The sequence below is a fragment of the Phoenix dactylifera genome, chromosome 8, assembly GCF_009389715.1.
Source record: "Phoenix dactylifera cultivar Barhee BC4 chromosome 8, palm_55x_up_171113_PBpolish2nd_filt_p, whole genome shotgun sequence".
Lineage (NCBI taxonomy): Eukaryota > Viridiplantae > Streptophyta > Magnoliopsida > Arecales > Arecaceae > Phoenix > Phoenix dactylifera.
Genome location: NC_052399.1, coordinates 8,524,946 through 8,551,503, shown reverse-complemented (window position 1 = coordinate 8,551,503; position 26,558 = coordinate 8,524,946). Strand labels below are relative to the sequence as shown.

Sequence of the window (26,558 nt, the reverse complement as noted above, 5' to 3'; positions counted from 1 at the left end):
TTGCCTAATGAAAGCAGGATGTTAGATTTATCTTACTCTTTTGTCTAAATGATGACATCAATATGCTTACATGAAGCAAATTGGGATCAAAGAATATATAACTGTAGATCATATTGGGACTTCAAATAGCAATTATTATTACAATTACATAATTACCAGGAAATAATATAGGCACTTTCCCTTCCAATTTTACCAAATAAAAATGAGAGAATGATTGATAATCTATCATCGAAAGATGAAAATATTGGTTCTAATCAAGGATATAAATTCTTAAATTTGTTTTTTTCCTTAAAATGTGAATCTTCATTCAACTGATAGATGTCAATCAAATTTAAACCGAGAATCCAACTAAAATGATGTAATAGAATCATCCCTTCTGCTTATAATTACCAAAAAAACATGAGAAAATCAGCGATATCTGCCATCTAATCCAAGAAAGAAGATATGGATTAAAGCATAACATCTTCAATTATAATTATGCGGACTATAATCCAGATTCCAATTTCCGAATAGACCGTTGGCTTTTCTTTTCTTTTCTTTTCTTTTTAACTGACCAAAGAGAGAGGGATATTTTGAAGAAACAATAATTACATCAATTTCGCAACTTATTTATCTATTTACTGACTAGAAAACAGAACCTCTGTTCACCCTTTAAATGTACATCCTCATGGCAATAAGAATTAAACAACCATGAGCCCTTATCACCCAAAAGAACAACACTGCTTAATAAAATCAGATTAAAGGCTAAAAGATAACACTTTTAGAGAACCTCTTAACCTCATCAATTATCCTGGGAATAGAACTCTATGATCTCCTTCAAGTTGAGCTGGAGCATGGATGCAGAGGAGGAGGAGCAGTCATTGTAGACCAACCACAGCATGTGCTCGAAGAGAATGGCGTCGATGTCGACAAAGATCGAATCTTTCCTCTTCGACTCCCTCCCCTTCCTCTCTTTCCTCACCATCTCCAGCAGAATCCGGAAGGGGGCCATGTCTAGAACGAAAGGGTCCACCAGGAACACCCTCCTCTCCTTCCCCACTACCACCCTCACCGTTGAATCCTCCTCCCCGTTGTAGCCATCGACCGGCGGGAGAGCGCGGTAGCCGAGCCGCGACGAAGAGGATGGCCAGCGGAGGAAGACGCAGCAGCCGATGGGACCAGCGCCGGCGATCGAATTGGCCGGAGAAGGCATTTGGATGAGAATTTTACGGGTTTTGCTGCTCTTCTTCTCTGTTCTCTTCCTCAGGTTTCTCCGTGCTTGGAGTACTCCAACGGTCGGTTTTTATTTATAAGGATGATAGTCTTTTTTTTACCATTTCTTGGGGGTTTATTTGCATGATGAGCTGGCATGGTAGCCGTTGGACTGGCAGGAGGGCGGTGTGGACTTGGCCAGCGGAAAACAACGGCTTATATAGCTTGGCTCGGATCGGCTTGGGCTCCACCAGGCCAAGGGCAAGATAAAGCCCTGTTCTAGTTAGAACAGCAAACATCATTGCAGTCCATTGGCATGCTATTGGTTGGCTATGAAAATAATATACATACATACATACATATATATTTGTACCAAATATATATATATATATATATATATATATATATATATATTTCAAAAAATAAGTTTTAGGATTTAACCAATGCATAGCCCTCCGGCACTAAACCAAGAACAGAATAATTTATGTTGATTAGCATCTTCAACAAGCTATAAATAATTTATGTTACCATATAACGAGATAATGCTTTACGTATAGTAAGAGAAAAGCCTTAATATGCTACTCCATAATGATAAGATATTAATATTGAAAAACTAAACATGTTATTATAGATATACATATGTATTTGATTTACCATCTTGATAGTTTCCCATGGCAATTATAAGAAGGTAAGGTTATTTTAATCTATTGGCTCTATGACTATTAACTACGACAAATATACTGGCAATGCTATAGTTTTGTTGTGCAGCAAAGGAGTTTTAATAGGGTTAAGTGGGATTCGTGACCGATGTTGAGATTATAAAGATTACCATCCTATGCTTTCATTACTCTTAAAGTCTGGTCTTGAAGCGCAAGCATATTATAACTATGATAAAATTCTTCTGAATTTTGTAGAAATAACTCGTGCCCAGGAGTTTTAATGGGTTTAAGTGGGATTCATGATGGACGTTAAGATTATAAAAATTATCATCAGATGCTTTTCATAAATCTTTAAGTCTATGGTGAAGCATAAGCAGATTATAACTATAATAAGATTCTTCGGAATTTATTAATAATAGCTCATGCCATAACTAATGCAAAGAAGTTGCACAAATGACTGTAACTCTCACTATTCCTTTTAAATGAACACCACGTATCGTTGAATTCAGGATTGATAAAAATGGGAGCTTCACCATCCTAGCACATATATTTCTTTTCTTTTTTTTTGGGTACAATGGCGGCTCACACCCTATGTGTGTGCATGCGGCCTAAAAGGTCAGAAAACAAAAGTTTATACAGGGGCTCTGGCGCAGACTTGTGGTCCATTCAAATAAATCCTCTAGAGTGATAAGCAGCAAAAGAAGCAACTCAGTCAACGATACAGTTTGCCTCCCTGTAAATATGCGGGGCCTGGTAGGAGTCACACTCTCCTAGTAGGCTGCGGATGTAGCATGAGATTTTAAATAAATGACCTTTGGTGATGCAATGATTAAAGTGTTGCCAAGACTTAGAACAACGCATATATTTCATGGTGCTTGCAGTCTCTACAAGTTAAGACATTGTAAATTGATGTGGATCGAATTCATCACGCCTAAAATCTCGCCTAACAGCTCAGCCCACCAATCAGGCGATGATACTCGTTTAGCAAAATTTCAAATCTCCGAACAATCAGCGTGATTGGTAACAGCTTGACGCAATCTCAACGTGACCGAAAAGGAATATCGTAACCGGACAGCAAATAACAAAAGCGCCCGTTCATAGTGCATCTACAAAGAAATATCTTAACTAGCCCGATCAACAGATATGGAAAGAGCTTAACTGCTCATCGCGAATTGTGCGATCCAAATCACACGATTCACATCCTCTCCTCTATAAATATCAGATATAGAGGGATCCTGAAAGCACAAAAAGAAATCTGAATATCATACCCTTATACTTTTATCTCTCTTTCATATCTCATATTTATTCTCGGAGCTCTGTCTGCTTGAAGCATTGAAATATTTCTAATTGGACACATTCCAATGATTTTTCAATCATTTTCTATAGTTACAGAATAGCTCCAATGACATGTTATGCTCCTACAATACAATCAAGGAGGATGACTCGTCCATCGGGTCGGATTTTTAGCGGTAATATAAATTTTATACAAAATTTGGTGGATCTTGAGACCATGACTAACAAATAATTTTCTTGTGGGCAGATATCACATCAATCGAAGTAAAAAACGAAAAATAAAAAATCGATGTACCCTTACGAGATATGGTTGGTGCGTAACTTGCAATGGGTGAATGTTCATTTTATTAGCAGCCATGGTTTAACTCTACGATGTAATGAATGCTCTAAAATCGTACAAATTAAAAGGAAAAGAGTTTGTTTTACGCTTGCAGCAAGGCTCCCAGGCCTTGACCAAGTACTAATATGACGAAAAAGAAACGTAGCAGTCCTAGCCGTAGCCGATGAGTTAAGCCGAGAGAGAGAGAGAGAGAGAGAGAGAGAGAGATGACAGCGTAGGAGGGCGAGCGGCGAAAGCAGCCAAGACGGCGTCCGACGGAACCGCGTCGTGCAGCGTTGGAGGGTATAGGAATCTCCGCAGAATCCCAAGTCGGCACCCTTCCGCGTTCCATCTCCACGCCAGCTCTTCTAACCGGAAATTCTTGCGAAGAGGGCAGCGGGAAGCTTCTCAGGGTATCCAGTTTCCAAATTCCCATGGAGGACGATAGCAATACTCTTTGCACCCACTCTCCACATTCCCCTTATGCCAGATTGGGCACCTACTTTCTGGTGCACCTAACCATCCACCCCTTTTGGGAGGTGGTGGAACCACATGGCTTGGGACCTAATCTTTTTTAAAAAAAGGAGGATTTAAGTGAGAGTGTTTCTTGATGTGGATCTGGTTTTCTCTCGAATCACGGTTTTAAATTCAGGCTCATCATCGGCTAGTTAGGCCAGATTGGATCGATTCATCGGTCGTCTGTATAGGTTAATCGAGTCAACCGTAATCCATGTAAGATTGTAAAATTATGTATTCCTTTGCCTCTCGAAGATAAAGAGATAATAGTATATATGATAATGAAGATAATTGAAAGAAAGTGCTAATATATAATGGAGACACGGTTCTACTTCAATTAAGCATGCAATCTATAACTAATAACTTCAATACTCAATATACAAACCCAAAGGTAGCAAGAAGTTGGCTTATAGGGAGGTTAGGGATTTTAAAGTCATATTTTTGTTAAATTATGGATTTTTGAATTAAGTTAGATTGGAAGATTTAAGTCAGATTAATATTTTACCGCTATGACCCCTAATATCTGCTGAGTCGGACCAAACTGATATGGATAGATGAAAATACGATCTAAGCCTAATCCAATTTCGTAGGCAAGTCATTATTTAGACCTAGACTTGAATTAGGGCCTGAATAACTATGTCGGTTTAGGCCCCACTGATGAGTTGAAGCCACGGAGAGCTTATGTTAACTAAACCCATGTGCAAACCTACTTGTTCTGAATTGAGATTAATTTTTCTGTGATCGACTAAAAGATTAACCTAAGCCACACCACAGCCAAAACAATTTATGACAAACAATTTATGCCAACTGAAGTATGATAAAAAGAACTAGGTTATATCTAGGCAAATGTTATCCCTTTCCCTCAGGCGCTTCACAAAATCCAGTTACATTTGAACATAAGCATGCCTAGTATAATTTTAGATGGACTTTCTTTATGCCTACCTTCCAAAATTTTGGAAGATAAAACTGAATGGAACTTCTAGTAAAAATTATTAAAATGCCAAGCATATATCCAGAAGTCTCTATCGTTTTCTTTGTCCATTAAGCCTCACAATGTTAGGATTTCCTAAATCAAACTGCAATCGTAGTTTATCAACCACCTACGACGACAACCGAGATCTTCGACTTAGCTCCCATTGGTAATCCATCTACGGCGGAAGATAACAAAAATGAGACAAAGTCCAAACTAAATCAATACAATATAACCTCAACTATCTACCCATTCTATCTGTCATATTAGTCGAGTCGATCTGATTCGTTCTTATTGTGATCTCTTCGTACATCAGTATAGCTTGACGGAGTTTGTTTGGACATTTTATGAACTCTTCAAAACTTACCTTTCATATTTTCTTGATTATGCCAACCATCACACTCGAATTTACTCGGTCCAACCTCACCTTGGCCAGTACAACACCAAGAACAACACGAACCAACCCACAGTGACATCAGCTGAGTTCAAAGTCTTATTAAATTAGCTCAAGATACAAATCAGTAGGTCAGGCCTCGTTTTAATGCAAAATTAAAATAATTCTCATTCTCTTAACATTAGTTAGCAAGTATAGAAGTTCTACATGTATGATGCACCTGAGCCACTAAGATAGGAAGGGATAAAAGAAAATAAAAATTTACAAGGGCCAGGGTCCATATAGATGGAGAACAATAGTCAAGAAATTTTAGTCGATTAAGGTGAGGTCACACCTCCAATGTTTTCATGCTATACCAGTAGGGATAACGTCTTATTGGTTAAAACTCACAAGAGAAGCCCTGCAAAAATTTATATAGAATGATTGGATATCCCCATATAAGTGTAACAATCACTTAGAATGACTTTCCTGGTTTTAGGTTTTGGCAAGAGTTGTGTCACTTACTTTATGTATTAAAATATAGAATTGGGTCCGGCAGCAGCTTGGCATCCTCTCTTCTTGAGCCAACAGGCAATTCCATTACATAAATAATTCTTAAAATAAGTGACATAGATTTGCCATGAAATATGATAAGAACGGGTGAAATAGATTTTTGATAAGATTAAATTAGATATAGAGAGTAATAATCCTATTTAAGGCATGTTTAGGTATTCCTGTAGGAATATCTTGCAGGAATTGGGGAGAGAGGGATTGTAAAGAGAAGGAAAGAAGAGAAAAAAGAGAGAGAAAAAAAACTCATAGAGGTTTTTTTTTTTTTTTTGCCTCTCCAGGATACTAGCTGGGAGGGAGGGTGGAGGTTGGGCTGTGTAGATTGCCCATGTGAGCTACCTAATCCACAAATTCAACAAAATTCATGTTGGACCAAAATTTTCTGCTAGATTATCTAAATAGACTCTTATAAGGATTTTTCTCTCGTTGTCAAATAATTGTATAGGTTTCATAGAAATTTCTATACATGCCCTATATTATCATTTACATTATATCCTAAAGCTCTATTGCTTGATTAGCCATGTAAGAAATTTGATTGCCATGCATTATTGGAGTTGAATGTCCAATATTTTCTCTATTAGATCAGCCATACTATAATTCAGCTCCATAACTAACACTACTCGCAGTTTCGACCCAAATTTGATTATTTGGATTGGACTAGGTAATTGAGGTCATTGGTCTTCGCCACCCTCTTTATGTTATTATAGAAAAAAGTAAAAATATAAAGTAGAAACTCACTCTCTTCATAGAGATTTATGGGCATGTTTGCTTGGAGGAAGTTGGACTTTGGAATGAAAATGTGTATCTCTTATTCTAGCCATTTGGTTGGAAGGAGTTTTATTCCTATTTCGATTGTAGGAGGTTCCAACCCTTCCAAACCCAATCCCCATTCTTCTTTAGTATCATATCCTATTTCGATTCCAATTATGACTCTAATTACTAACAAAAAATGTGGGGCATTATGGCCATTTCGATTTCGATTTTGATCCAATCTAATTTCGATTCCAATTCTGATGAATCAAATACATCCCATATGTTTACACATCTAAGGTCACCAATATATATATATATATATATATATATTCTTGTGCAGCAAAGCAAATCATTCCCCACGTTTAAATACAAGTCTAGCTTATCCAAACAATCATGAATGGCTGAATTATAGTTGCAGGATTTGCTTCGACTCTCACTTCGACCCTTGATTAACAAATGGTAGCGCACGAGGCATTTGAACCTTGCATGCGTGGATACAAGGAAGCGGACGGGAATTTGCCCCGCTAGATTTGTTTAAAAAAATAATAGCAGTAAAGATACAAATAATAATAAAAATAAAAACAACGCACGATCCCACACGACACGATTGTGGAATGTGGAGAGAGCGAGGCTATATGACACGTCTCAAGCCACGTGTCACGTGCTACGAGGAAACTGTCCTTCGCGCAAATCCAGTTCTAATAAACCGGCTATGGACCTGCTGGTTTCCATGCCGCCCAGGCTGAGGACCAGGCATGGCTAACGGAGTGGGAGGAGGACGAAGACCCCCCGCCACCCCAAGCTACTCTCTCTCTTCGATACTTCTTCTCCTATCACTATCATTCCTTGTTCTCTCTCCTCTTATCCTATCCCCAGTCCGAGGAGACCACCATGGAGATGGAGATAGAGGGAGCGGGGATGGGAGAGTCGACAAAGAGTTGGGAGAGAAGCAGGAGCCAGACCCCGCCGAGAGGGCCATCGGCATGACCGCGCTCACGAGCCGGTGGGATGCCATCAGAACCTGGGCCAAACTTGCCTGGATGAATTTCCGGCCACCTGAATCCTGGTCAGTTAGTTCTTGCTTCCAATTAATATATATCCCCTCTCATGCATGCGTATTTGCTTATCCTACGCAAGGATTGGGTGGGATCGTTACATTTGTTTGTGGTCATACCAAGGTTAACAAACGCTTTTTAGATGGCTCAGGGCTAGGCTTTTAATTGCTGAATTGTTCTTGGGCTCGTTTCGTTTATCATAGTTATGGGTGACTATTTGATCGTGAAGAACGATGGAATATTTAGGAATTGAGTATGGAATGGCTGCTTATGGAAGATTATAATGTAAGTAATGCAGTATTTTCTTGATATGGAAATTTCTAGCTTGGAGGTTGAGCATTTTTTGGGGGCATAAAATCGAGCCTTTTGAAGGTCTTTGGCTCTGAAAGAAGTTTAATTGTGGAAAATTCCAAGAGATTAGGGATCAAGAGTTACAGAATGAGTCGAAATATTGGATTTTATGTTTTTAGGATTTTTGAATTATGACACAAGCCAAACAGCGAGTGGTATAGAATCATAATTTCTAATGGAGAAAGAAAATTCGGTCATTCTGCTTTCTGCAGGACATTCAACACAACGTAAGTGAATTTAGGGGGAAAAGAAAGGATAAATCGCTATAGCATAATGCATGAGCCGCAGCAGCATAATAATTTTTGGATAGTTTGAAATGTTTCGGAAGCACCTTATGAGAACATCATGAATAATTACGTGAAATTGTGGATTAATAAATCATGGAGATTATTTAACTAATTTCATCAAATTAAGCTAAGCTATCCTTCAATTTTTGAAAACATCATGAATAATTGCAGTATTTTTCAGTGACTTGATGAACATCGACTTGCTTATGCATGAGCTGTCCGGAATTTAAGTGAGATGTGCATGGTGTTAAGGGCTGCACCTATAAATGCCATGAATTACATTCAACTTATTGTTTTTCATTACATACTAAATATGTTCTGATAATTTTTCCTTCTCAATGATTCCTTCATTCGATAATACATTACATAAAAAAAGTGCAAGTAAAGCGGCAATTTTCTTGTATAGCTCGGAATTCTTCCTTAACATTCTTCCAGAGCTTTTTTGTGAAGTATTCTCCGTCTTCCTTAAGTTTATACTGGGAAAGTTTTGCAGTAGCTGAATCGTTTGTCTGTTGCATTGGAAAAAAAAGGTACCGTAGGAGAGACTCAAGCGCAGGGGAAGTGGTGAAGGAGGCTGCCACGAGAAGCTTTGAGAAAAGCAAAGAGACGGTAGCGCATACAGCAGAGTCAGCAGCTAAGGTGGCAGGGGAAGCCATGCATAAGACCAAAGAGAAGGTTAAGAGGACCGTCTCCAGGCCGGAAGGAGACCCGGATGCAGAGCTTTAAATCGATTGTTAGATATAAATTTGTAGCTGAATGTGTTTGTAGGAATTAGCTCCGATGGTTCTTTCCTTTCAAATAGATTGTCCTTAATGTGGTTTGTATTTGTAGTATGTGTTTGTAAGAGCTGGCTGAAATGGTTTGTTTCTACTTGCAATTACATCATTTTCGAGGTAGCTATATTTGCTTGTCTGGTATGTTAATAGGAGTCCTTCAATAACGATCTTTTATTCTCTCAGTTTGATTACTCTCAATGCGGAGTGTACTTTTCTGTCTAAGGTGTTTGTTTTAGTCCGGTATTATTGATCATTTTTTTTTATTGCAAGGAAGTTTCTTAATTCTGTCAGTATTGTACTGTAGTGTGTTAGTACTACTTTTTGAGGAAGTGTACGTTTGAGTCTTGTCTCAGTGGTTTCTTTATTCAAATAAAGCATGTGAGGGTAATTTTTGATGGTTCTTGTGGCTTTTCTCATCTTTCAATCAGATTATTCTTTTTCCTTTTGCTAACACAATCAATTTATTCTAAAAACAGATTGATTCTGTGGTTTGATGTGCTTGTGGACTTTTGTGAAAAGGGGGAGAGAGTTGCATCAGGAGACCTTTTCTTCTTCACGGAAATGGCTCGTGTATTTCAAATTGGAGTGAAATTACTCTTTTTCTTTTCTGCTGCAATGGAATGTGAAACCACTCTAGAATAGGAAGTACAATTAGGATTTAAAAAAACTTGTAATAGTGTATCAAATTTATCTTGGATAGGCTCGCACCATGACACGAAACACGAAATGTCACGCGGTGACCAAACTGAAGAAGAACAGGAAATTTTCGAGAGTATGAGCTCAAAAGTCAAATTAGAACCAGAAAGAAGAATGAAGAACGAAGCAAGAGTGGCGTTGGAAATCCAAGCTTGCAAGAGTATGTGAAATCTGCCAGTGAATGACAATAAGGAGCCTTTACCCCCCGAAAAAAACAATATTGAGCCTGGTTTGAAGTCAGGGATCAAACTGGGCTACAGCCCAGCTACGGTACCTGTATAAGAGTCCATACAAGGGTTGCAACTACTGGGCTGCAGCCCAGCTTGTCCAACTATAAATCAAACATTAAAGCTGGGCTACTTGCTGATTTTCTTTACCTGACAATTAAGCAGTATGATAAGTTTTGGTGGAATCGACAGCTCCAAAACGAGGGAAGAAATTGAAACAGAAAATACCGGACATGCATTGCACAAGTGAAGGAACAGATACTGATAGAGTGCGTGATCTTCCGCTACGTGCAATGATAGAACTCAGCTCACTTTACAGAGATAGCACAATTTCATGGAAACAGTCAGAAGACCTAGTAATCTGTCGTATTCTTTTATCGAGCATGGAGAAATAAAACGAGATAAAGAGAGAGTAACCTACTGTGGTTATCAACAGTAGTAAAAGGTTCGCGGTTTTTGATGGTGTGTAGTTTACCACCACATCCCAGGTGCATGTGAGGAGAAGAGACTCGAGAGACATCACGGCAGCAATATATGGAGGGGCGCGGCAAAACATCACTCACTGTGGGCAGATCTCACAGAAGACGGGCAGCCTCCGGCGCTGGCTGGGGCCGTAGAGCACCTGGTTTATGTACGCCTCCTCCTCTTGGGTCGGCGGCCAGATAAACGACGGCTCTGATAATGATCGCCTTGGAGAGACTGTAGGAGCCGCCACGGCCGTGGAGCCCACCTCCGCCCTCATTATGGTGGCCTTGGCCGCGGGAGCGGCGATAGCTCTGGTGGTCGCCGACGCCGACGACGAAAACGCCGAGGGGTGATAGCGGAATCGGTTCCGGTACGCGTACGACCCAGCAATTGGCACCGATTTGCCGCTCTGCCCGCCCACCTGTAACATTATACAAAGGATACGGATTATAACTTCGTTGGCAAGCGAGGAGGGAAAACAAAAAACAAAAATAAAAAAATATACGTTATGCCATGCTTATAATGCCCAATATATTTTGCACGTTGACCCGCTAGAGAGTAAACTGATCCACGCCAAAACCGGTTTAGCCCGCTGCCAAGCGAAGACGCATGAAAGCACCAGTTTTTCAACTAATATTCTCATGGATTACTTAAATAAAAGATATTAAAAATAATAAATAGCTCTAAAATACACTAAGATGAGTACTAAATAAATCATTCTCAACTGTGTAAGTACCATCTTCATACTTTATCTTCAAGCTCTTCCAGACTATGAACTAGTTATGAACAAAATCAGCAATTTATTTATTGATAAATAAACCGGTATGATTCTGCACCAACTTTAGTGCCTCCTTACAATTGCAGAATCAACATAGGAGGTGATGAAAATATTATTAAACAAATAACACATTAGTGGGTGCGTACCAAAAACATTTTCTAATACATGGTTTTGGATAACAAAAAAGGCATGATTTTGGATTTATTATACCGCTGTGAAGCAGAAGTAACAAACTCGCATTGAAAAATTATCATCCAATTAGATAATATGAAGTCAATACACAAACCAGACATCATTTATAAAGTAACACAATAACAAAATGGTAGCTATTTTACCATCAATTACAAATGATCGGCTGTTCAATTTTGACTTTCGTCTTAAAATAACATTTTCTTTTAAACAAAGACCGATGCTATAGCTACCTGCATATTTTTACTTAGCGCCTAATTATATAACTTGGAATTATTATATTGGCACATGGAGAGCAGCTTGCACTATTGGCCTTCACTTCGTGAAGTGACTTTTGGCACCAGTTTCGTTGATCTGGAACCCTCGGCCAATAGCTCCTAACTGGCAGTGATGAGGTGTGAAGTGTATTTTTCACTAAAACTATAGTTTAATCAGGATTTCATGATTTTTTTATAGACAAAGTCAATGTCATTCCACCACTTGTACAAGGACAGCTAAAAACCTTGAATAGAGATTTCCATTATCTTTTTAAAATTTAAAAGGATCAAACGCAATTCTTTATTAGGATAAATTTATAAATTCATTATGGCTAAAAGCTAAAATCTACCTTTATAGTTTAAATTAAAGGAACGGGAGAAAAAAAAAAAAAAACTTTAGTATTGCCTTTGGTTTCCATGATTGCTGCAAGGACTGACTCGGAGATGCACTTCAAATTTGGTGCAGAATATTTCGTATCGGTTACAACTGCATTACGCGTACATTTTTTTATCCTATTGAGATGTGCAGTTTTATAAAGTGAAAAAAGTTCATTTCTAAATTCAGCGGCTGTAGAGGAACACAGCGAGTAAATCAATATTTATGCAACATGCAACATCAACGAAGATGAGATTTAAAATTACCTCTGATTTTGGCCTCGTACTGCGAGTGCCGCGCAGTTCCTCCTTCCCGTGAGCATACTACAAAATTTGAAACCAAGAGAATTGGTCAAGCGTCCCATATTATGATGAGGCCTGTCAAGGATAGCAAGATTATATCCATTTTGGGGGGGAGAGAGAGAGAGAGAGACCAACCTGGCACTTGGAACCGTAACGGCAGAACCCCAATTCGTCCCACGACCGGCAGATCTCCGTCTTGTAGAGACTATTGCCGCCGCCATCATTGGCTGAAGACGAGGACGATGACGACCCGGTCGATCCGAACTCGGAGACCGACGACCTCGGCCGGGCCGATTCGGAATCGGTGACGAGGACCCCGTCCATGACCAGCACGTCCTCCTCCACCTCCACCTTCACCGGCGTCTTGTACATCTTCGGCGACCTCGCGAGCGCCGAAGGAAGGTTCTCGATGGGAGAAAGCGGCGATGATGACGAAAGGGAGCTGAGGGAGGAGCGGAGGTAGAGGAGGCGGTGGAGGCGCTTCCGGGCCGTGGAGTGGGGGCCGGGGGAGTTGGAGGCGGAGGAGGAGGAGACGGAGAGGGGGAGGCGGGAGCGGGTGTACCGGAGGAGGGAGGGGTCGACGTCGGGGGAGCCGGTGGACTTGGGGTTCGCGGCGCAGGCGTTGAAGGCCGGGGTGAGGAATGCGTTGGAGGTCGGGGAGGAGAAGCGCGGCAGCCGGGCGGCAGATGAGTCCAGCCACGATACGGATCCGCCACTGCTGGCCGTCTGATCGGTGCCGGTGCTGCTGCCCACGTTCATGGAGACGTATCTCTCCGTCATCGACTCTATACTTCCCCCGCGGGACGCTTCACTTCAAATCACGTCAATGCCCTTTATATGTGTACTTAGGACGAGACGACGAGTTGGTTAGCCAGGGGACGTGATAATAAGCATCTGAAATGACCGAATTACCCTCCTGCTTGCCTGAATGGCCTCCTCCCTGTCAGAAATTCACAAGTTTTAACAAAGACCCAAAAAGAAGCGATAATTTAAATTTCAAACTTAAAGAAAAATAGAAACAGAAAAATAACTGAATCGGTTCATTGAATTTTGGAGTGCCAATTCGATTTGATTCCTAGATTTATTGCCTGTATTTTTTTCTAACAAAATGGAGAAGAAAATTCAAGAAAAAACAGCAGATTGTACAAATTGCTAAAATTTTAATGGTAACGCAACAACAGTGGATAAGAATGTTAAGAGAAGAGTAGACGAAGCTTGAGAAGAGAACTGGAAACCAAAACGTAATAAATGAAGTTAGCAGTCTTTTGTTTATCATAATAGTGTTGTAGGAAGACAAACCCAAAATACACGCATATTGTTCTCTTGAGCTTATGCGACACATTGCACATGATAAGAAAATATTACTCACGGCTTCATAATTTATATATAAACTGATCATGCAATAATGCAGCTAACCCAAACCATCTACTGAAGCGATTTTTATAAAAACAGTTTATTTTTGTGAAAAATGTCGTAGATCCACCTGACAGATGATTAACATAACCAGTACATGAGTGATAATTCTTCAAATCTGGCAAAAATACTGCAAATCTCCCATGTCCTAAAATTTGCAGAACCTCTAGTAGAATGCCAAACATCATGCAAGTCACTCTACAACACATTTGAAGGCAGAACCACACTTCAGATGACATATAACTCAGACGTAAAATAATGAACATCCCTTTCTAAAGGAATTTCCAATAACTATGAAGCAGCATACAACACAATACACTAACTCTAGGGTGCTAGAGGGGATCACTCCTGTTGACAAAAATAAACCTTCCCTACTCAAATTCATGCTACAACATTAATATGAACTACATCTCCCTGCATTGTGTCCAAGATTAATTATTCCTTGTTCCAATAGCCAATAAGATATGTAACTTATTTAGCAGATCTATGTATGGATTATAATTGACTACAGTAAGTATTTAGCAGATCTATGTATGGATTATAATTGACTACAGTAAGTTCCTGGCATCATACGTAGTGCTTCATTTTTTTTTTTTTTTTGAGAGGATAGTACATCAAAATCATAGCTTAAAAAAAACACTGCAAAAATAATGCATTTTTCACAATAATAAAGATGGGACAAGAGTACAGATGTTCAATTATTTTCCCCTAGAGATGTCCTGAATAATTGGTTAATTTTACATTATCCTTTTGCTCTATAATGAATAAGCTTGGATTGTGTTCAGCTTGCTACGCTACCCACTTAAGCAAATCTAGCAAATGCTATCTAAAATGGAAATGATTCTTATAGACATGGTCTGAAATCTCAGCAGAAGTTCTGGCTTCCATTGCTAAAAAGAAACAAAATAAGTATTAGAAAAGAAGCGCTAATCACAGACCTCATGTTCAGTACTTGAGAGTAAACCCTAGATGTGCCCAAAATATGACACAACACAATGTTAAAAGCCTGATGATTATTGCTTCAAAACATACTGGCATTCAGCCCTCTGTTTTAGACCTTATCAACCACCTTACTCAGTCAATAAGGGCATAGATTTGGATATGAGAACTCACAGACCTACAGCCCAGCTATAAAAATTTGTCTTAAATATCCCTTAGTGAGACAGTGCTAAATGCTAAAGTCACGAACCTAACACTACTTTCTGGGATCAGCTTTTACAAATCTTCATTTACCAATAAAAGTACAAACTGCCTCTTAGCTGATGAAATGTCAGTGCTGATGGACCACTGGTTGACACAAGAGAACTCTCTAGAACAGTATTTTTTCCTTTACATGGAGGAGATAGTATAAAATTTGATATATGGGCTAGAGACCATCAAATATCTCATATAGTGTTTACACCATACCAAAGACCAGATTTGGCCACTTGACAAAATTTGGTTTTCTACATACTCAATAGGAAAGCGGGCAAAAGGGATACATAAACCAAGAGAAATAATACAGGAAGCAGTGCCAGTTTGCATACTGTGCAGATTAAAAAAATCTTGGGAAGAACAATTATACTGTCAGTTTGAAATTTCATGTGTCTAGACTCAACAAAATTTATTGATGATTACCTTGTAACGAGATCACAGATACTGATATAATTGTCTTGCAAAGGACCTCTATCATGACAACACAAACAAAAGCATTCAACTGATCAAACCTAAAAGCTTTATGTTTCTGTCAATTTAGATACTGCAAGATTCTAACAGGAATTAGACCATTACCGTCACAAATATGCTTATATTCATGTTCCGCCACATTTTCAATGATTAAAAAATAATACATGATTAATTAGGAGAGAATAGTGTGAACACTATCGGTAAAAAGAAACTTACAAATTGTTAAACATAATATCTCAACTATTTATTGAGAAATTACATACACCTTTAGATCTTAGACGATCAAAAAAAAAATCTAGAGCACTCATCTCCTTCAAGAATGGCTAATAAACAATATAAACAATGAGCAAGCTCCTAGATAAATATAAATATTGGTCTTATATACAACCTAGGAGTCACCACAAAAAAACACTACAGCGATGACATCCATTATCAGTTAATCTGAGAAGCCAGAAACAAGACTAGTAGAAGCTTCAAGGTTCAATGAAGGAAAAATTTTACGTTTCTTACATTTCAAAGTGCCACAGCGAACAGCACTAGGAGTCGGATCATGAGTGTGATTAAGGAATGATTTCAACACCATAATATTGCAATCCACACTTCAAAGTCCTTCACTTGCCTCCAACTCATTAAAATCTATTGCCTTAGCTTTCTATCAATGCTCAACAAGGGGAAGAAGGAAACTGACATTACTCAAAATTAATCAACAGCCCAAGAAAAATATGCAACAATCCTGAAAGTGTTCAAGTTTTTATAGATTGTATATTCTGCGGTCATGTCTAAAAAAATCATGCTCTGATGCACTGCAAAAGGCTTCTCAGAATTCATTATTAAATTGAGGACAAGAACTTATAACAGTTGATATCAAACCACCATCTGCTGAAAAGACTCAAATCAATTCAGAACCCAAGAAATATATGCAGCAACTCCAAATGAACTCAAAGTGCCAGATACTGTACACTGCATGATCGAATTCACAAAAAATGAAAAAATAAAAAATAAATTCAATGAAAGGTTATAATTTAAAGATAAGAGCGAGGGTTTTCTTCAGTTGATGGTCTTTTCTTCCTTTTGTTATTTTTCACCTATTCAAGAAATAGAAGAGAGGATGTTACCTAGCATTTGAGGGCATTCAGGGGAGAACGCGAGAGCACCAGAACAACATTCCCAACAAATTAAAACCAAACCTCGATTTCCAGATCGTTTTCCGATTTTCCTTTCAAATTTTCAGAATATTTCTTTGAATCAGAGAGAAATATCAGCATCTTTATGCTCTAATCTCTTTCAGGAAACTAATCTTGTGATGTGCTAAAAAAAAAAGAACTAATCTTATGTAGCAGATGATTACAATAAAGCTCGGTAACATCTAGATTGCTAAAGAATTAGGAAAAGATCGAGTCAATTTCCACAAAATATACCATCAAAAACGATTTCCTGAAATGAAAAATCGGGGAAACTTTGGGAGAATTTCTTGAATCGTGATCGAACCTGGAGATCGGATCAAGAAACCATGAAGAACGCGCCGACGATTCCAAGAATTAGGTGATACTGACCGTCCGATCGCCAAATCGACGGCGTTTGGATCAGATCTTCTCGTCTCCCTCCGAATTCTTCCCCCTTTGGAGAGGCGGTGAGCCCTTATCGTCTGTGTGTGTGTGTGTGTGTGTGTGTGTGTGTGTGTGTGTGTGTGTGTGTGTGTGTGTGTGTGTGTGTGTGTTTAAGCTGTGGCTTGCCCGGGAAGGAGGTTATAAATGGCGAAGGGGGTTCGGTTCGAAATCGGGATTCGCTGTATCGCTGATAGCGAGATGGTTTCGACCGTCTGATACGTTGGATCAGAAAACGACGGTTGTGATCTCGTTTAAAGTGGACGAACTCGGTTGGCAAGGCACGAGCTTTTTAGATGACGAAAATACCCTTATGGGAACATCTCGCTCGACGGGATTCCGCTAACATATTATTTATTTTAAAAAAATGGTTATGATCTCACCTACTAAAATTATTAAATAAGTTTGATAATTGTATCGAGTGCTCCCTTTGGTAGTAAATTATGGACATTTGAATGCTTGGGAGCAAATTTACATAAATAAAAGTATATTTGCAATGAGATCCATGGACTGGCTACCTAAGAAGCTGTTTGCGATAAGCGATTAGTATCTGCATATTTATTTTTATATTCATTTATGTTGGATTGAATGTACTGAGAGAGGCTTGAGAGAGTTCTTCGCATGGTAAATGTCATACCTGTCATTAGATTCTTAAGAAGTCTCAAAGACAAATGATCTAGATTAGAGTTGATCATAATCCGAGCCTTGAGTGTAAACTATATTCATTTTTAGACAAATTTTAGGCTGGATATATTTAAAGTTGATATTTTTTTGCGCCCAAGCCATGCCTATTATCAACTCTAGAACTCTGTGTATTTACATGGTGATTGTTGGGGGAATGCGGTTTTCCCCAGAACATAGCAACCTCGCCACTAGAAGACTGCATGTCTGCCGATCTTGGACGACCAAGGTCGGCGCCCGACCTCGGAACGTCCGACCTCAGAACGTCCGACCTAGAGAGTTCCCGACCTCGGAGGTCCGTCCTTGTCGCCCACCTACCACAGCCGTACCCTTCCGAGGTCCGGCCGAGGGCCATATCCTGCCACTGCCCCAGCATTTATTACGCATGATCTCCGCAAACCCACGGTTCACTCAACAATTAATGCACGTCTCCGACTTACTCAACAATTAATGCGCATCTCCGGCTTACTCAACAATTAATGCGCATCTCCGGCTTACTCAACAATTAATGCGCATGGCTCCTATTATCTACGGATCCTCAACTCTCCACGGCAAATCAGCTCAGCAGGGTCCTGTCAGCCGTGATAAGTCTCTGACCCCGGCCTCACCTCCGACATCAATGCAATGATTCACCTGATCGTGTGCCAGTCCAAGCAACGTGCCGAGCCGTACGACGGTCTCGCCCAATCACATCACAGGTAATCCGACCCCCCTATAAAAAGGGGACCCTTGCTTCTCAAGGGGGGTTGAACACAGGAAACTCTGAAAAACTTCTCTCCTTTCTCCTTTAAACGCAGTTTCCCCCCCTCTGACTTAAGCATCGGAGGGCCGGCGCCGGAAAACCCGGCCACCGGCTTTTCTGCAGGCACCCCGACGGAGGACGCCGCTCGCCGACGGACCGCCACTCTCCTGTGTCCACCGACCGCTCCCCCTCCTCAACCGACGACCGCCCCCAGGTCCAATTTCCAGCAACAGTTGGCGCTAGAGGAAGGGCCCGAGTCGCGATCATGAAGTTGAGAAGTAAGGGAGCCTCCAACATCTCCCGGCGTCCCCCACAGAGTCCTGAACACTCCGTCCAGAATTCACCTACTCCGGCTGACCCAGTTCCTCAGGTCCAGCCGGAGCAATTCAGTGCCCTGGTGCAGCAAGTCCAGGCCCTGGCCGCTACCGTCCAAGGCCTGCGGCGCGAGGAGGCCTTACCAACGCTCCCCCCGCAGGCCCAGATCTTGCCGGAGTTTTCTCCCAACGGCCCGATTCTCCAAGGCCAGAATCTTCATGGCTCCTCCAGGGCCAACAACGAAGGGCGGGCCTCCCCCCAGAGAGAGCTGCCGGGGGAAGGTCTCAACAGAAGACCCCAACCCTCTGAAGCCGAGTCAGCCCCAGACCACCGTGAGCCGGAGCAAACCACGGTGACGATTCCTCGGGTTGGGGAGCTCGACAGGAAAGTCGAGCACTTGGAGCGCCAGATCGAAGCGCTCCACAGCAAGAAGGCAAGACAAGAGGGGGATTTTGAATTTACCACAAAGTCCCCCTTCTTCCGCCAGATCGAGGATGAGCCGGTCCCCGCGAGGTTCAAGATGCCTCAAGTGGAGCCCTACAGCGGAGTCACCGACCCCCTCGACCATTTGGAGAGCTACCGGGCTCTCATGGCCCTGCAAGGATCCTCGGAGGCCGTATTTTGTAAGGCCTTCCCGACGACTCTTCGAGGGATAGCTCGGCTTTGGTTTTCTGGGCTAAAGCCGAGCACGGTATCTTCCTTCGAGCAACTCGGCAGGCAGTTTGCTACCAATTTTGCTGCCAGCCGACGCCAACGGCGGACGTCGGACTCCCTCCTGGATATCAAACAGAAGGAGGGGGAATCCCTCAAGGAGTATCTAGACCGCTTTACCGCCGCCACGTGGGAAGTCTGCGAGCTGGACCAGTCAATAGCCATGTCGGCTCTAAAGACTGGGGCTCGCTCTTATCGATTCCTCTTCTCTATCGAGAAGAGCTTTCCGGCCGACTTCACCGAGATGTTGGCCCGAGCCCGGAAGTACGCTAAGGCCGAGGAGGCTATCGCCTCCAGGCGGGGTGCGATTGAACCTGCCTCAAGGAAGCAGAAGAAACGCCGTGAGGAGCGCGGCCGCCAAAGAAGCCGATCCCCCCGCCGAGAGAAGAACCTCCCCCGACTGAGAAGCCCGCCTCGATAGCGGGGACAACCTCAACGGAGGACCCCGCCTCAACCTAGGTCCCCACCGCGGCCTCGGACACACCCGAGGAGGTACGAGAATTACACCCCTATCAATGCTCCCCGGGCTGAAATTTTGGTGGAAATCGAAGGTCGGGACTTCTTCCGACCTCCGCCTCCTATGCGGGATACGGGAGTTTCCCGCAATCCCAGGAAGTACTGCCGCTTCCACCGAGACCGCGGGCACGACACGGAGGATTGCTTTCAGCTCCGGGACGAGATAGAGACGCTTATTCGCCGCGGAGTACTCAATCGGTTCGTAAGGAACCGACGTGAGGAAAGGAGGCCAGCGGAAAACGCCACACCGTCCGAAAATCCGGATGACAACAGGCCTATCGCCGGCACCATCAATGTAATCGGAGAAGCCTCGGCAGGAGGATCAGCCCGAGAAGGAATCTCTCCGAAGCGCCCGCATACTGCTGAAGTCATTTCGTTCTCGGACGAGAACTTGAAAGGGGTTGAGACCCCCCACGATGACGCTGTGGTCATCTTCATGATTGTAAATAAATTTGATGTAAAACGTGTCCTAGTTGACAATGAAAGTTCAGCCAACGTTTTGTACTACTATGCCTACCAAAAAATGGGGTTACCAGAAGGACAGCTCCGGAAAATTAATACCCCACTGGTCGGGTTTACCGGAGACTCGGTCCCAGTCGAGGGCGAGGTCAGCTTTCTTGTTACGGTCGGCCTCGCTCCCCAGGAAAGCACTGTGAGGACGGACTTTCTTGTGGTCCGTCTACCCTCAGCCTACAACGCTATCCTTGGGCGGCCAGGGCTAAATGCCCTCTGAGCCGTGGTCTCAACCCGCCACCTACTCATGCGATTCCCCACCGGCCAAGGAGTAGGCGAGGTCCGCGGGGATCAGCTGGTTGCCAAGCAGTGCTACATGGCGACTCGCAGAGTGAAGCAACCAACCGAGGCGCCGATTCAGGCAATGGGCCCCTCGCTACCCATAGAAACCCTGGACACAAGGGACGACCTCTGGAAGAAGCAAGTAGAGCCCGGTGAGCTTCTCGTTCAAGTTTCTCTACGAAAATTTTTTTTCGAGCTAACTGTGCAGGTCGGCTCCGGCCTTGGCGTCTGCGAGAGGAATCATCTCATCAGCTTCCTGCGGGACAATGCTGATGTCTTCGCCTGGTCGCCCGCCGACGTACCAGGAATTGACCCTGAGGTCATGGTCCATCGACTCCAGGTGAAGCCGACCAGCAGACCTATAAAGCAGAAAAAAGGGGGCTCTGCCCCGGAACGACAACGAGCTGCAGCCGAGAAAGTGGATAAACTCCTTGAAGCTAGCTTCATCCGGGAGGTCTCCTACCCAGACTGGCTCGCCAATATAGTCCTCGTGAAGAAGGCTAATGGGAAATGGCGCATGTGCGTGGACTACACTGACCTGAACAAGGCCTGCCCGAAGGATAGTTTCTCCCTTCCGAGCATTGACCAGCTCGTCGATTCCACCTCAGGACATCAATTGCTGACCTTCATGGACGCCTTCTCAGGATACAGTCAAATCCGAATGGCGCCAGAAGACGAGGAGAAGACGGCCTTCATCACCGACAAGGGCACCTATTGCTACAAGGTGATGCCTTTCGGTCTGAAGAACGCTGGAGCCACATATCAGAGGCTGGTCAGCCAAATTTTTGAGGACCAGATCGGCCGAAATATGGAAGTCTATGTGGATGACATGCTGGTGAAGAGCCGAACGGCGGAGCACCATGTAGCTGACCTCAACGAAATATTCTCCAAGCTCAGGAGGTATCGAATGAAGCTCAACCCAGCAAAGTGCGCGTTCGGAGTTATCTCAGACAAATTCCTGGGTTTCATAGTGACCCAGTGCGGAGTTGAAGCCAACCCCGAGAAAATCCCGAGCGCTGCAAGAGATGACGCCTCCAAAGACAGTCAAAGAAGTGCAGCGGCTTACCGGACGGGTTGCCGCCTTGGGGAGATTTGTCTCCCGATCGGCTGAGCACTGCCTCCCATTCTTCAAGATCTTTAAGCGGCCAAAGGACTTCCTGTGGTCAGAAGAATGCCAGCCGGCCTTTGAAGAGCTCAAGCGCCTTCTGGCCTCTCCCCCGCTACTCACAAAGCCTCAGCGGGACGAAGTTCTTTAACATCTTCTGGAGCTTTTCTTGAGCGAACACATTTCTATGGAAAAATAGAACATCGTATAGTAGTGCGCCGTAATTATTTTCAGAAGACCCTAGTATACCTGGCCGTCTCCCCGGTCGCAGTAAACTCAGTCCTGGTCCGGGAAGAGGACAAGCTCCAAAAGCCGGTCTACTACATCAGCCGGGTTCTCAGGGATGCTGAGACCCGATATTCTAAACTTGAGAAGACAATTTTTGCCCTTATCATCTCAGCTCGGAGACTCCGGCCTTATTTTCAAGCACATACAATAGTCATACTGACCGACCAGCCTATGAAGCAAATATTGCAAAGGTCAGATCGTGCGGAGAGGATCGCCAAGTGGGCGGTCGAGCTCGGGGAGTTCGACCTCGAATATCGGCCCAGGCCGGCCATTAAAGCTCAAATACTCGCCGACTTCCTCGTGGAATGTACCTTGCCAGACGACCCCGAGCTACCGTCTGCATCTATGGAGGGAACCCCGAGGCTACCATGGGTCCTATATTCGGACGGGTCCTCAACTTCGGGGGGTAGCGGAGCTGGACTCATCCTCACCAGCCCGGATGGAGTGGTGGCCGAGCAAGCCCTACGCCTCGAGTTCTCGGCCTCAAACAACGAGGCAGAGTATGAGGCGCTCATTGCTGGGCTCAAATTGGCGAAGAAACTGAAAGTGGAAAATCTGAAGGCCTTCAGCGACTCCCAGCTGATAGTGAGCCAGGTCCAGGGAGACTTTGAAGCAAAAGAGCCATCGATGCGGAAATATCTCCAAAAAGTGCGGAAACTCACGTCCGCCTTAGGCTCTTTCAGCATCCAGCACATTCCCAGAGCGAAGAATCTCAGGACGGACCAATTGTCTAAACTGGCGACCTCCCGCATGAGCGAGCTTTCTAAGGAGACAACGCTCGAGTATCTACGGACACCCAGCACGGAGGAACCCGAACCAACCATGTGTATCGACTTCGAGCCGAGCTGGATCGACGGGTTCGTCCGCTATCTCCAGGACGGAACCCTCCCTCATGATGAGATAGAGGCTCGCCGGATCAGGCGCCAAGCTTTCCGGTATGTCCTATATGAGAACAGGCTCTATCGTCGATCATTCACTTCTCCTCTCCTCAGATGTCTCCGTCCCTCGGAGGCGGACTATGCCCTCCGAGAGGTCCATGAAGGAATTTGCGGAAATCACCTGGGAGGTCGGGCGCTAGCCCATAAGATCCTGCGGCAAGGATATTTCTGGCCCACACTCTAGAAGGATGCGACGGATTTTGTTCGGAAGTGTGACCGATGCCAACGGAACGCCAACATCCAACGCCGACCTTCGGCCCTGCTAACTTCAATCATCGCCCCCTGGCCGTTTGCCCGGTGGAGGATCGACATTCTGGGGCCCTTTCCTCTGGCCACCGGGCAAAGAAAATTTTTGGTCGTCTCCATCGACTACTTCACCAAATGGGTTGAAGCTGAACCTGTAGCCCGAATTTCCGAGCAAAAGATGCGGGACTTTGTGTGGAAGTCCATAATCTGCAGATTCGGACTCCCCCGTATCCTTATATCTGACAATGGCCGGCAGTTCGACAACGTCCACTTCAGAGAATTTTGCTCCGAGCTCGGCATCGACCACCGCTTCACCTCGGTCGCCTATCCCCAGACAAACGGAAAAACTGAGGTAACTAATCGTACCATTTTGCAGGGACTCAAGGCTAGGCTTGATCGATCAAAAGGACAATGGGTCGAGGACTTGTACAACGTCCTCTGGGCATACCGGACTACGTTCCGATTACCCACAGGAGAGACCCCCTTCAACCTATCATATGGCACAGAGGCTGTCATCCCGCTGGAAATTGGCCTCCCTTCTTCAAGGGTGGAGCGCTACGACCCCGACTCCAACTCTTCCCGACTCAGAAATAATCTGGATCTCGTTGAAGAGACACGAGAGGTCGCCCGGGTCCGCATGGCAAGGTACCAACAGAAAACGGCCCAATACTACAACTTCAGAGTCAAGCCCAAACTCTTCAAAGTGGGGGACCTCGTCCTCAGGAGAGCCGAGGCTTTTCAGCCAACGGAGCGGGGAAAGCTCGCCCCAAACTGGGAAGGGCCATATCAAATCACCCGAGTACAACGACCCGGAGCATACAAGTTAAAATCTCTCGAAGGGACTCCAATTCCGCGAAGCTGGAACTCCGAGAATCTACGGATGTATTACCAATGAAACCCCTAGGGGTCCTAGGCAATCAGGAACATGGACTCAGTCTCCTCTTTATAATGATTCGTCCCTTTTCAATGATTATGATTATCTCTTCTAATGTCGGGTCGTTTGTGATCCTCATATTTCTCGACTAAGGTCGGGATGCCTCGAGGCTCGACCGTAGAGTCCCAAACTCACTCGACCTCGGAAAGTGTCGCAGGACGATAGAGCATCGACTTGACGCAAGATTCCTCAACAAGGTCGGGATGCCCCGAGGTTCGACCGTAGAGTCCCAAACTTCCTCGACCTCGGAAAGCGTCGCAGGTCGATAGAGCGTTCCCAGACCCATCGCCTGGCGCACGATTCCTCGACTAAGGTCGGGATGCCCCGAGGTTCGACCGTAGGTCCCAAACTCCCTCGACCTCGGGAAGCGTCGCAGGTCGATAGAGCGTTCCCAGACTCATCGACCTGGCGCACGATTCCTCGACTAAGGTCGGGATGCCCCGAGGTTCGACCGTCGAGTCCCAAACTCCCTCGACCTCGGGAGGCATCGCAGGTCGATAGAGCATTCACAGACCCATCGACCTGGCGCACGATTCCTCGACTAAGGTCGGGATGCCCCGAGGTTCGACCGTAGAGTCCCAAACTCCCTCGACCTCGGGATGCATCGCAGGTCGATAAAGCGTTCCCAGACCCATCGACCTGACGCAAGATTCCTCGGCTAAGGTCGGGATGCCCCGAGGTTCGACCATAGAGTCCCAAACTCCCTCGACCTCGGGAAGCATTGCGGGTCGATAAAGCGTCCCCAGATCCGTCAACCTGGCACACGATTCCTCGACTAAGGTCGGGATGCCCCGAGGGTCGACCTTAGAGTCCCAAACTCCCTCGACCTCGGAAAGTGTCGCAGATTGATGGAGCATCCCCAAACCCCCTCAACCTCGGCGGGCGCCATCGGGTTCATAAGAAGCCCAAGCTCTCCAAAAGTCAAAAAATGACTTCGAAAGCCGGCGAGGAAATAAGGCAACCCACTCCGCTACGAGGTGCGCGATTTCGGAAATGCAAAAGGTACATCCCACTTGATGCTCGCCTTGTTATATTTATCTACGTATTGCCAGCGAAATCCCGATTGAAATTGGGACCTTATTTCGGCCGAAGTCGGATTGCTCCTACAAGTCAGTTTAAGACTAATCTCCCACTGACCTCATGCATGCTCCGTCCACTAATAACCTCCACGACAACTCATGTAAACCCTCATGCATAAGGGCCCAATTCGGCCCCCATACACAGAGACTCCAACGTCGACCTATGAAGATGACCTCGACCGCGGGCGTACTGATCGAGCTCAAGAAGGCCGAGGTATTCTCTACAGATTCCGACCCTGCTCGCCGAAACCTCGGCAGGGTCCGAGGGCGATAACTATGAAAGCCCTGGCGACGATTTGATTATTGGCTCATGCTCCCCTTCGGGGGACAGCACTAACCTTTTTATAAACCTACGGTCCGAAAGTCGAGCTCGAAAGCTTGGCTAAAACCCCCAGATAGCGGCCTATGCAAGTCTAGCACGGCCCCGCTCGGAGGTCTGAGGCCCGAGCCCGGTGCCTCAAAAATCTAAAAGCCAAATACGGCGACCTCTGCGATCTTCAAGCCCGAGCTACAGGACTTAGAAAAGTTTCCTAGAATCTAAGCTCGGAGCTCCCTCTAGTTAGCGTAATCAGAACTCAGGAAAGCAAAACATAGCCAAAAAACATGCCTCTATTAAGCAGCTCGAAAGCTAGGATACAAAGTTGAGGGTCAATAAAACAATAAGTTAAAGTCCCGGCCTTGTTTACAACAAAGGAAGATAAAGAGAAAGGTAAACGCGGGATGGCAAAAAGAATTTTTTCATTAATGAAATGCCAAGAGGCTAAGTACAGAGTTGGAGGTCGACCATTCAAAAATTTGAAGGCCGACCTCGATTACAATAAAAAGAAGAAATAAATCTAAGTCCTAAGGAGCGGCGGTCGCGTCGGCGTCACCCTCGGTGTCATCTATGGCGATGACCGGAGGGTCTTCAGCGGATGCGGGCTCGGGGTCTACGGCAGGGGCCTCGGCGGGCGCCACGGAAACGCCCTCGTTGATTTCACGAGGGAGGGGCTCCGCCACCGCCGGCTCGGCTGCATCTAGCTCGGCCGAATCCCCCTCGGACACCAGGGCGGCGGGATCGTCGTCGGAGTCAGAGTTATAGCCCAGCCTCAACCTCGGACGAACCGTTGAAAGATCGAGCTGG

The 26,558-nt window shown here is 44.3% G+C and overlaps 3 protein-coding genes across 4 annotated transcripts; 1 reads left to right on the top strand and 2 right to left on the bottom strand.

Annotated features, from left to right (window-relative positions):
* Window positions 1-590: 590 nt before the first annotated feature.
* LOC103722704 (auxin-responsive protein SAUR77) lies at window positions 591-1,246 on the bottom strand. The gene has a single exon (XM_008813354.4). The coding sequence runs from the start codon at window positions 1,190-1,192 to the stop codon at window positions 782-784; it is 411 nt and encodes a 136-aa protein (XP_008811576.1). The 5' UTR covers window positions 1,193-1,246; the 3' UTR covers window positions 591-781.
* Window positions 1,247-7,359: 6,113 nt separating this feature from the next.
* LOC103722703 lies at window positions 7,360-9,511 on the top strand. Its single transcript, XM_008813353.2, has 2 exons — window positions 7,360-7,710; window positions 8,868-9,511. The coding sequence occupies exons 1-2, from the start codon at window positions 7,400-7,402 to the stop codon at window positions 9,061-9,063; spliced, it is 507 nt and encodes a 168-aa protein (XP_008811575.1). The 5' UTR covers window positions 7,360-7,399; the 3' UTR covers window positions 9,064-9,511.
* A 737-nt stretch (window positions 9,512-10,248) lies between these two features.
* LOC103722702 (zinc finger CCCH domain-containing protein 9-like) lies at window positions 10,249-17,165 on the bottom strand. Of its 2 annotated transcripts, none has more exons than XM_008813351.3 (4): window positions 16,970-17,165; window positions 12,539-13,343; window positions 12,368-12,424; window positions 10,249-10,922 (listed from the first exon to the last, which is right to left on the bottom strand). In XM_008813351.3, exons 2-4 carry the CDS (start codon window positions 13,181-13,183, stop codon window positions 10,596-10,598), a joined length of 1,029 nt encoding a protein of 342 aa, XP_008811573.1. In that variant the 5' UTR covers window positions 13,184-13,343; window positions 16,970-17,165; the 3' UTR covers window positions 10,249-10,595. The 2 variants fall into 2 exon arrangements, with proteins under 2 accessions (XP_008811573.1, XP_008811574.1); XM_008813352.4 differs by lacking the exon at window positions 16,970-17,165 and adding an exon at window positions 16,597-16,907.
* Between the last annotated feature and the right edge of the window lie 9,393 nt (window positions 17,166-26,558).